The sequence below is a fragment of the Oryzias latipes genome, chromosome 23, assembly GCF_053564925.1.
Source record: "Oryzias latipes strain Hd-rR chromosome 23, Olatipes_Hd-rR_3.1".
Taxonomy (NCBI): domain Eukaryota; kingdom Metazoa; phylum Chordata; class Actinopteri; order Beloniformes; family Adrianichthyidae; genus Oryzias; species Oryzias latipes.
In genome coordinates, this window is record NC_136259.1 from 20,919,052 (window position 1) to 20,931,069 (window position 12,018).

At 39.0% G+C, this 12,018-nt stretch overlaps 1 protein-coding gene across 2 annotated transcripts; it reads right to left on the reverse strand.

Annotated features, from left to right (window-relative positions):
- Window positions 1-5,437: 5,437 nt before the first annotated feature.
- On the reverse strand, window positions 5,438-10,494 carry fam180a (family with sequence similarity 180 member A). Of its 2 annotated transcripts, none has more exons than XM_004083196.5 (3): window positions 10,152-10,421; window positions 7,111-7,208; window positions 5,438-6,181 (listed from the first exon to the last, which is right to left on the reverse strand). In XM_004083196.5, the coding sequence occupies exons 1-3, from the start codon at window positions 10,228-10,230 to the stop codon at window positions 5,831-5,833; spliced, it is 528 nt and encodes a 175-aa protein (XP_004083244.1). In that variant the 5' UTR covers window positions 10,231-10,421; the 3' UTR covers window positions 5,438-5,830. The 2 variants fall into 2 exon arrangements, with proteins under 2 accessions (XP_004083244.1, XP_020569938.1); XM_020714279.3 differs by having other exon boundaries at window positions 5,730-6,181; window positions 10,317-10,494.
- Between the last annotated feature and the right edge of the window lie 1,524 nt (window positions 10,495-12,018).

Consider the following 12,018-nt stretch of genomic DNA (forward strand, 5'->3'; position numbering starts at 1 on the left):
TAAATGATTTTTAACAAATACTTTAAAACCCTGAAAACATCACATCGCCCTTTGTGTCGCACAAAGTAATGCAGCTTTTGAAATCTAAAAAGAAAAACTTAAAAAAATGAAATCGAGCTGTAAGGTTTTCAGTGTTATGCAGCTTTAAAAAATTAAAATAAGCTTCAAAAAAATTCCTGCTTTTCAAAGTAAAACTCTGTTTTACATGCTGCAGTACCTGTTCTATCAGTGTCAGCTAAATTAGAAGAGCTGGAAAACTTTTTCTCATAAAGTTTCCTGCTTCTTCTTGATCATCCCAGCACCAGACAAAAAAAGGAATCTGAAATTTTTTCAAAGCAAATGTTAACAAAACTTAAAAATTCCTCAATTTTCCTTTTGAAACTGCTTCATTTTCACACTGAAAAATGACAAACCTCCAGAGAATGTTGAGCACAAACCGCATGCAAGCGACTCAGCCAGTTAACAGAAGCGGTCAGTCTTTGCTTTGTATTTGATTACATGCAAAATATTGGGGGAAAGGTTTGGTTTGAGAAGCATGTGTCCACGTATGCGATGCAACCCAGACAGGGATTTCCTGGGTAAGGTTGTCTGGACCCATTACAAAGACATGCAACAAATGACAGCAGAGGAATGCAATTCTCTGCAGTTTTACTGCAATGCCCACAAGCAGCACATTCCTGAGCTCTGCAGACGTCAATCATACTTTGTTTTCTGCAAGAAAAGACCCCACCTGGCCACCAACTGCAGTCCAGAAGAAGTTATATGCGTTAAAAAGATGTTGATTTTAGTGAAAGAACTGGAGCTTTTCCTCTTGGATCTGATGTCTGAAAAAAGAAAAAAATCAAACTCTGGCATCTTGATTTCCTGTAAGTTGTTCCTCTCTAGAATGTAGGATTCTGTTCGCAGTGGAGGCAAGGTCACCTCATCTCCTTCACCAAGGTCAGAGTGAGGAGAGAGACGTTTGCCAGAGAGGGTTCTTCAGACCTTCGAAGTGTCGACTGATGATACACAAACCAGGCGGAGAGCAGAAAGGAGTGTAAGCACAGTTTGAGTCAGTGGTTACAGCTCCCAGGGCCCCCCGACACTTCTTTACAGGCTGTTTGACACAATGAAGAAGGTCTCCTGCATGGAGAACTTTTTTTTTAATGAACTCTGTGAGGTTATTTTTTACAGAAGGACTTTTGAATTTCTTGACTCTGATTTGACAATAATAATGTTCATTATAAATGGTGTTTAAGTGATACATTTTAATTACGTCGGCACAGTGGTTAGCGCTCATGCCTCACAGCAAGAAGGCCCCCGGTAGAAGTCCCGGCTGAAGAGAAGAACATCAATGGATGAATGAATGAACATTTTAATTAACTCTGATATTTTTAGATGCATTGAAGTCTGCAGATTCTTCAATTATTCCTTTAAAAAACACACATAAAAAAAGGTGAAATCGATTCTCTTGAAAGATCCCACCTCCTTTCACTCTTCCACCAGAGCTCCTGATAGGAGCAACGGAGTCTTCATCAGAGAAGAAGGGGAGTTCAACCTCAACAGGATACGTTGCTGCATAAACATGACTCACACACCACTGCTCATTAAAGTCATCCATTGACTAAAGCTGTGTTCCTCTTCCTGTGGATGTGCTGCAGCTTCTATAAATACTCGGATGCTGTAAAGCCCGTGAATGAAATGAAATTATCCATTGAGACGCTGCTTCCTACATGGATTTTTGAAGCTTCTGCATATACGCACGTTTTTTCTTCTTCTAAGAGGCTTAAAAAAGTGTTTTTATGATTCTTATTTTCATCATTTTTATTAAAAAGGTTTCAGAGCTGAAACACTATTTCAAAGAAATGTTTATTATTTATTTATTGTTATTTTTTTGGCTATCATGTAACGTTACTGTCAGCCTTCAGCTGTAAATAAATCTGTTCACGGAGTCCCACCTGGATCTATCCTAGTCCCACAAGAGCTTATGGTTCCAGGGGCTGTTTTGCAGTGGATCATGGGGGGAATTTTGGCTCCTTGCCTTTCGGCAGCTATGTTAACCGCAAAATATAAAAATTCATCAGTTTGCTAAAAGACTTTTCTGGTTCCCCTTCTGTGAGTTTCACAGAAACTCTTTCCTGCTACAGTGGATGTATAATGTGAGGTTATCACATTTATAGTAAGACATTGATCACAGTTTATTTCAGGGTCTCCTGTGAAAAAGAGAGGTTATCTCATTGGGACTTCCTGGTAAAAATATAGGTTTATCCCTTGAGCTATCCTAGGCACATTAACATTGGGAGTTGGGTCATCTAGACCCACTACTAGACAGTGCGCTAAACCTTTTTTCTTCCATGATTTGTCATCCTCACTTGTGTCCATGGATTACATGAAATCCTATTCACCTTTATCCACCTGTGTCATGGTAGGGAGAACACCTCAATGTAAGGGTGGGGTCAAAGGATAGCACAAGGGTTAATGAAATAATAATTTTCAATTCATTCTAGTGATAATCTTGAGGTTTGATTCATTTCCCACTGATTTTCAATCATTTTTTACCATAACATCTCTGCTTTCTAAAGAAAATCCTGTTTTTGGTGTTTTTTTCATGTGGTTGTGGCATTTTTCTCATTATAGAAGACATATCTAAAAGAATTTAAGCTTAAAATTGCATTGTTGAGTATTTATTCAAATCGCTGTGAATCAGGAGAAGACAAAAAAATGCAGTTTGAAAAAGATGTATAATGTGTCGTAAAAATGCACTGGGTGGGCCACAAGCTCCTGGCTTCAAGCTTATAGCAGGGGGAGGGGAAGTGTGGGGGGGGGGGTGCTCTTTGCCAACGGTAGCGCCATTGACTAAGAGGTGAATTTCTACTTAACTTGGTCCAAGAAAGGTCACAGGTTTTTTGATTTGGGCTAAAGACAGTATAACCGAAGATCAAAAGATGATTAGAGTGGGAATTTAACATTTTAGCTGATTTCATTGTTGCGTTACTACTTTGAATTGTTCTCCGTTTCTTGGTAAAACCATTTTAATCGCCAATGGATGTGATAATAGAGAGTTAAAGCTGCCTTGCAGAAGAATTCCCCATTTTTTTTTAGACCAAAATCACATTCTTTGCACAAACCTGCGGAGTTATGAAACAAAACTTCAGACCATCAGAAATCTACTTATATTTTGCATCCAATATTTTTTATTGCAAACTGCAAAAAAATACATTTTAAACAACAACTTCTCTTTTCACATCACATTTGATCCTCATGGTGTACATCAAAGCAGAGTCTGGGTTCAATGATGGGAAACAAGATGCGGCCTCCAAACCCCCGCTCCCATCACCCACACGGCACAGCGGTATACTATCAGGCTGCGTTTTGCGTGCCATCTGCTGCTTCCCTTTGAGACGCTCCACCTGTAGCTGCTTCTCCATGTGAAATCAGATTACAGAGCCGGGAGTCGTGTTGAAACCCAGCATACCGCATCTCCCATGTGGATCCGGCGCCTCTTCATAACAGCGCTGGATAAGAAGTGTGGGAGAGTGTTTTCCCCCCCGTCTGCTTATCAAAAATAATGTCAAACTCAGGAAGAACTTGGTGGGAAAGCCCAAAAAACAGAGGACATTTCATATGAGAACTGCATTTCAGAGATTTGCATAAGAAAACTAACAATTGCTGACATTTGTGACGTAAATCTTAGCTTTTCTCACTAACCTGTTGATTTCTGAAATTTGGTGCAGACTCCTCTAATGTTAGACAAGTAATAAATCTGGTGTCCAAAGCAGAAACTCTGATTTTCCCCAGATGTTTGCAAGAATAACAAAACAACTTTCATCAATCTGCACAGAGTAGATCAGAGCCAGTAGATGCTGTCACCTAGTGGCAAAGTTAAGATATTACATGTTCAGATTTTACCTTTCAGAAAGAGTCTTAAAAGTACAAATCTATTTCAGAAATTTAGCTAGATTTTTTTAAAGATAAAAATGAAAACTCAATGTTTTTTTGTGTAAATAAATTATAGCACAAATTTAGAAATGCAAATGGACCTGATAAATAATTTCAAGAGGAACAAAAAAATACCAATTGCAATACATATTTCAGTCTCTAAATAGAGTCTATTAGGAAAAAAATAAAGCTAAACTAAGGATTTACTATGAAAAAAATTTAAAATAAAGGCTGGGTTTTTATCCCAGAAGCACATGGTGATGCTGTAACTAAAACACCTAAAAAAAATCATAAAGTATTTTAACAAAACATATCACAATAAAGTTATTTTTTCCCTTTATGTACTTTAGTTGACCCTGGAAAGATTTCTGCATGAAGGCTAAGCATGTTTTAGGCCTTTAAATTACGCCAACATCAAGGTCAGCTTATTTATTAAGTATAAATTGAGCTTTTTTGGGGGATACTTTATGAAAATGTAATTGACTTTAGAAAGTTGCTTCAAATAAAGCATATGAAATATGTAACATTCACACATTTTGCATAAATAAATGATGTTCCTCCATTTGGCTAATTAAAAAAACTCTACAAAAAACTCATTTTTAAAATAATTTCCTACCAGGTGTTTATGTCTTCAAGCTAAATTTGATGTAAAACCATTAGAACAAACATGTTTTTTCCCACTGTATGAAGATGAACTGTCAATAAAAACCTGCGGATACAAGTTATTTTTTATTATAAAAATAGTCAATTTAAAGGCAAACATTGTGCAGATTTTCTGTTTTGTGTTTTCAGCGGTAAATCTGAGATAAATCCTTGTTAAAAACAGCAGAGAATCTGAAGGCATCATAGGAGAAGGTCTGCACTTATTTCAACAAGATTCCAAGAAAAGATGCAGGGCGACTTGTTGGATTTTAGTTTTTCAATTTTTCACTTTTTTAGCCTTTAAAACTAAGACGTAGATCAGAAGAGTCATAAAGCTTCCATTAACAACTGTGATGCTCGACACACAAACACAATTATGTTGTTGATCTTATCATGATCCCTTGTTTATTATGTGTGAAAGTTCAAGTGTACTAAAACATTTGTTCTCTGAATTGTGTTTGATGATATTTAATGTACTTTTGCAGAGAAAATTACTAATAATTAAAAAACCCTCAGAAACTCCAATTTAAATTTTAATTTCTTCATGAAAAAATTCTTAGGAAAGAAAAAAATGAACAAAGATCCACCAACAGTCCTGACCACAACTGAGAGGTGAATGTCTGTTCAACTCCTGCCTCTCTGCAGAAATTACGGCGCGTCCCAGAAAAGGACAGTTTTTTTTTTTATTTGTCTAAAAATGGCAAAATGATCATTAAAAGCCCACTGGGAATGCCTTGAGAACAGATCAAAAGATGATCGGAATGGGACAGAAACTTTGAACAATTGGTTTGAAATTGTCTCAGAAATATTCAGGATGGAAATTTTGGCCTATCAAATATTTGGCTTAAAAAATCTTACTAAACGAGGCATGAAAGGATTTTTTTTCTGTCCAAGAGCATATTTTATTTGATATTACTGCTTTTTTTATTTTTGTAATTCACCTATTATTTCTTTTATTGCCCATTACAAATAAAAACAGTAAATAAAAAAATAAAACTGACTTGTTTTGTTAAAAACTGATGTCTTTTTACACTTCAAACATTTTCCAAGTGTAGTTCTCTAATGTGTGGTATTTTGCACTTTATATATGCTTAACAGATACCATATCAACAAGTTGTTTATAGAAAACAATTGTCCCTTTTAAAAAGCAAAATATCTGAAAAATGATCTGCATAAAAAATGTAGTTTTTGTTTTGTAGAACATCACAACAAGCAGCACGCCCAATTAGAAAGAAGAAACTAATTGGAAGCAAACTATGGGAGTTGGAAATCATTGATGAGCATCATGAACCTCCTGCTTGACAGGTTGGAGGTCTCTCCGAATGGCTCCAAAGAGCTTCATCAGGGCGTCAGCCCACACCTCCTTCTGCAGCCTGTTGGTGATTTGAGCCGCAGTCTGAGAAACATAAACCAAAGTTAGCACCGTTTTCTCAAAGTCCGGCCAGCTCAGACGCTTCCGCCGCCGGGTCAGATCATCAATCAGGCGTCGGATGTCGGAGAGCTTCTTGGGCAGGACGTCCTCACAGATGACCTCTAGCTTTTCAACCCTCCTCATGGAGGCCAGCTCCTCGTCTGGGATCAGCAGGGTTTCCGCTTGGATGTGCATCCCAGCCAGAAGGATCTGCAGCAACCACAGACGCTCGAGTTTAACACTTTTTTGAAATCTAATCAAACGTTTTTAGATAAATGTTTCTAGACATACAAACTCATCAAAACTAACATTTAATTTAATAAAAATAATGAATCATTTTGTGATTTCAAACCCTTTTAAACTCACTTTATTTGAATTAATTACTTGCAAAAAATAAATAAATAAATAAATAAATTGATTTCCTTGTAAAAAGGCATGGAGCTTAAGTCAAGTGTGTCAATAAAGTCTTAAATGCGTCGAGAATAAGAAAAAAAACGAATAATTTAGTTTTAAATACGAAGAAAACAGCATGGGCCTGGGTAATCCAAGTCTCACAGATGAAGGGGTTAATGAGTCCTGCTACAGAGCAGGGTCCAACTAAGCAAGGAGCCAGTTTCTTGTTGTCCACACAAAGGGGAAGGCCAGAGGTGGACAGCCACACTTTCTGACCAGCTCTATAACTGGGAGCAGGTTTCTGATGCTTGTTAGCATGACGCCTGTAGGAATCCACGGTTCTGACTTGAACTTGACGAGCTTTTCTCCAAAGGGACAAACACAGTACTTTCCAGGGAAACATAACACAGGAGGTAGAAGCCCATTAACAACCTCAAAAGGGCAGAGAATTGTGAGCAAACTCTGCCCAAATCACATTTCGAGACCAGGAGGAGGAGTCAGAGGAACTTAGCATCCTTAGACTGGTCTCTAGTTGTTGGTTGAGTCTTTCGAACTGGCCATTGGAAACCTGAAGCGAGACTGACTGGTACTCCCAGCAATCTACAGAACTCTGACGCATTTTATTTTTTATCGAATGAAAAATAAATGAGTGTAAAGAATAGGCTCATTTATCTCCAAATTTTAAACTGTTTTCACAAAAATGCTTAAATGTGAAGAGCAGAGTCCTCTCAAACGTGCTAAGGCACCTCAAAAAGCAGATTCCCATCATCCCCTGGGAGCTGGAAGGTGGGATTGAGAAGTGCATGTGTCCCACGCTTTACCCTGTGTGCAGATGGATACAGAGCTGGAACACAGAGAAGAGGGAATTGGATTAGATTAGCCTTCTTGCATTTGAGTAATTGGGGTGGACCATTGTTCTGTGGTGCCGGCATGCGGGCGGGGCAACACTAAGTCATTACAGCTCAAATAAAACGCCGGCTGTAATCGGGGGTCCCTGACCTGCTCCACAGATGGTGCAGCAAGCGCATGTGTTCACCAATGGAACCTGCCTGATTTCCTTCATTCGCGACACGGCAATCTTGTTTTGACCAAATACAACCAAAATGAAACAGCTGCTGCCTCATTTCCATGATGTCAAATTCACACGTCTTCACTTCTGCTGTTTCATTTGGACCGCCTGGTTTCAGGAGACGACATCTGAGCAGAACTAAAAGCATAAAACTGACTGCAAACTCTGTTGAAGAACCAGCGAAAACAAGGAAAAAAAGAGGCAGATCCCGGTTTTAGTACAAAAAGATAACATTTTTAAGAAACCACAGTGACGGATTGAAATCTTAGCTGTTGAGGGACTCGGAGGAGAACTCGTTTTACACCACATTTCTTTATCAACCCAGCACTGACTCTTTTTATTAAATCAGAATTTCTTTCTGACCTTTCAATCACGTTTAGGCCTTCCGTTATTAATTTAAACCACTTCCAAATGGAAACCAAAACATGATGAGATCCCCTAGACGATTAAATCTGAGATCAAGTTTGGATTTAATCCATGATTTTGTCTTCAATTTGAGTTGTGACATCTGGATGACTCGTCTTTCTTCCTGAAATGTTTCATACACTATTCGGATGGTGGTAAATTGTAGCATATCATGCAACTTTTTCTCCTCTTCAGAATTAGCTGAAATCACGTTATTACGTAAACAATTAATAAGTTAAGGTTGTCAACATTGGAGCTAGAGCTCTGATGACAAAAGGGTTAAGTGGTGCCGATTTTTAAAATCAGCTATTTTGGTTTTTTCGAATCTTCTTTTTTGTCATGGTTGGTGATAACTAGTTTTTTTTTTTTTTTTTAAAGTCTCACGTGTGAAGTTGCAGGTTCAGGTGTGGACCTGATAATGGTATGTAGAGCCCATTTTTCCATCTTACACCATCCATCCACTATACCCCTTTGGTGTCAGGGGAATACTGGAGCCTCAGCTACTTAAGGATGAAGGTGGGGTAAACGGTCACCAATCCCATCCCAGGGTCAAATACACTGAGATTCACCAACCACTTGCCTTGCTCCAGAGTGGGGCCCCAGTGATGCTACTCCGAGCTGCGTAGTGGTATCATGCCTTGTAATTCTCATGAAAGCGGTGCTGAACCACTCTTTGTCTGGCTCGTCACCCAGGACCTGTCTGCCATGGGAGACTCTACCTGACAGGTTAGCTCCTGGGACCACCCAAATCATTTACTGGCTCAAGTACTTTTTGGGCGAAGTAACAAGTAACAATAGCTAATTACTTTTTGAAAAGTGAGATTCCCAACACTGCATTTGACTGAAGCTTTAATGAAGTACTTTCTTCAGCCTTTGTTTTAGTTAAATGGCTTTGGTAACTCTTTGCACAGAGTGAAATTCAACCTTGAAATTAATGTCTTAATTGATATTTGTATTAAATTGAGACATTGTCAGGCCCATCCCTTTGCATTAACAGATCCAGTTAGGAGCTATTAATGTATTAATTCTGGGCACGCAAAACGCTCCAAAGTTGTTTCAGAACATTGAGTGCCAAGTGCCGCAGAAAATTCGTTCCAGGTCAGTAAGCCCTACCAAACTTCAAACATAAGGCGGGCCTGATTGTAAGGGGTACTGTTGATTTTTGAGGAAATGAAAGGATTTTAAGATTGCCTTATGGTTCAGAAACACTGGAATTTGACCTTTTTCTTACAGAGCAAAATCTGAGCGTATGGACCAGCTTTTTGCTCTGCCTTATCCCTGTTTTAAAAATTTCTGAACATTGCCGTTATCCATTAAGAATTAGGCAAAAAAGTCATAGTTATTAGCATTAACCTCTAGAAAGTGACCTTTAGCTGATGGAAGTGAAACGCACAGATAAAGTAACCAGTTTAGACATTCATCTGTTACTCAGAAAAGAGCTGGATTTTTTTCTCATAGGAGAAAGTTCTGTGGAGAGTTTAAGTTTTTTGTTTTGTTTTTGAGTGTCTGTCCAGGTTTTCAGGTTGTTTTTTTTTTGTCTAGTTTGTGTTCAGTTTTATTGTTAACATTGTTGCCTAAGGTGGTGTTGCTGCTGCACTCTTCCGTCACAGGAATCCTTGTCTGATGCACCACAGTTGTGCGTTTTTCCACTGTGTTCAACTGTTATTCTGTGTGATTAACTGGGGTTTGGATGAAAATTCCGAAAATAAATAATATTTATTGCTTGTGACTGCAAACCAAAATACAGGCATGTGGGTTAACTGAAGAAGTGAAATGATACTGTGACTATTATTCATATTATGAGACCAATAAATAAACAGAAGACCAAAAAGGAAAAATCCAAATCTTTACCTTCCCAAAGTTGCAAAATGAGAAGAGCTTCAGCAACTTTTAACCGCCTTACTAGAGCAAAAGCAGGCATGCATTAGTTGTATACAAAGATGGACTAAATCTTGAGATGTATATGGTGCAAAATTCTTCTTTTTTTCAAAGTTTGGAGATTGTTTTAGCGTCAGAAGAGCAATTTTCTCAATGTGCGGATCCAGTAATAAGAACTCAGTCACTTCTTAGTCCATTAATATCTGATGAAGTCCTGCAGGTCACGTGCTCCTCACAAGCCCAGAAGATAAACACATTCTTTCCAAGCTCTGATCATGACCAAACCTCCATGTAGGCCAACCATATCGCTACTCTGAGCTATTATGAGACGTTTTCCATCAAAGCAAAAAACATCTCAGAACTTTTGAAATGGATGTTTTCAGTGGAACATGTTATCGTGAGGCGTTGGTTTCAACGGCAGGTGCATTCTCTTACCTTTCCTGTGGTGCTGAGTGGCTGCCTGCAGGAGCAGAAGGGCCAGCAGAACCCCCCTCAGAGTCACATGGGTGCACATGCCTCCTCACACAAATCTCGTCAATTTAGCTTAAAAGTGGTTGTAAAGACAATCACACCATCAACGGTTTCTCACGTCTGACAGACCTGCAGTAGCTAAATGAGCTGGATTGTTTCTTCCTTTTTGTCTCCTCCCTCCATCCATCCCATCTCACGTTCCTTCTCTTTCAAGCTTTTATTTTCTTAGTGTGTGCTTTCTTAAGGTCAGGCCAGACTGTCTGGACTTCCATCTGGGAATCATTAGAACTTTGGAGAACGCCTCCCCCGCTGGTTGGACTCTTCTGACATCTGCTGGATGGATGACTGCTTGCTTGGTGGACTGGTTCACTTGCTGGATGATTTTTCTGGACTCTGAACGCATAACTGGTTAATAAAGTAAATAAAAGACTGGCCAAGCCCAACAGCTTCCCATGTGCTAGAATTAACCTTTTCCTTTCTCAAAAGAGCATCAGACTTTAAAAATTCAGTTTCTTGAATTTGAAAGCTCTGTGACTTTTACAACCAAACAAGAAAAAGTGGAGATTTTATTGTTATTATTATTATTATTATTATTATTATTATTATTATTATTATTATTATTATTATTATTATTATTATTATTATTATTATTATTATTATTATTATTATTGTTATTATCTGATTAAAAGCCCAACTTTGAGAAATGTTTTAATGATATCACATCCACCATTTTTCAGCCAAAGAAAAACAAAACAATTGACTCCTATTGAACTTTATTAGCAACCACTGAAGAACAAACATTAGCTCACTTGCGCCCTCTTTGTTGAGGCAGAGCTCCTGGCTGCCTCCCGTCATGTCATTTCAGTGCAGCTTTATGTCATCTTCCAGGTCAGGAGGTATATGGACCAGATGCCCGAGCCACCTCAGCTGGCTCCTCTCGATGTGGAGGAACGGCGGCTCTACTCTGAGCCCCATCTCTAAGGTTCAGCCGCTTGTATTCGGGACCTCGTTCTTTCGGTCATGACCCAGAGTTCGTGACCATAAATGAGTATTGGAACAAAGATCGACTGGTAAATTGAGACACACTTTCTGGCTCAGCCATCTCTTCACCATAACAGCAGATGCTGCACCAATCTGCCTGTCAATCTTATGCTCTGATCTTCCCTCACTCGTGAACAAGACCCAAAAATATTTAAACTCTTCACTCCACCCACCCAGAGAGGCCAAACTACTTTTCTCCAGTCGAGAACCATGGTCTCAGACTTGGCGGTGTTGACCCTCATCCCAGCAGCTTCACACTTGGCTGCAAACTGCCCCAACGCGTGCTGGAGGTCCTGCCTCCATTAAGCCAACAGGACGGCATCATCTGCAAAGAGCAGAGAAGAAATCCTGTGGTCCACAGACCGGACCTCCTCCATCCCCTTGATAGGCCTATTAATTCTGTCCATAAAGACTATCAACAGAACCGGCAATAAATGGCACCCCAGCTCCAACATGCACCGGGAACAGGTCTGACTTACTGCCGGCTATGCGAACCCTGTCAAAGGCATTCTAAGCAGTAAGTGAAAATGTGCTAAAAATCTGTGTTTCTTCCTTCAGCTTTTCTATACTTTTCTGCTAAATAAAAACTCCAGAACAACTTCAACTAACAGGAAACATAAGTCAGCTAAAATAACTCGTGGATACTTTTAAAAGGCAGCACCTGCAGCTTTGTCTCTGACCTCGGCTAAATAGAAAGAGCTCAGCCAGAGAGTTTTCTTTGTGAAAAAAGTACCATAAAATTCTCCATTAAGGTGTATTTAATGAAACAAGGACGTCTGACCGCATGCAG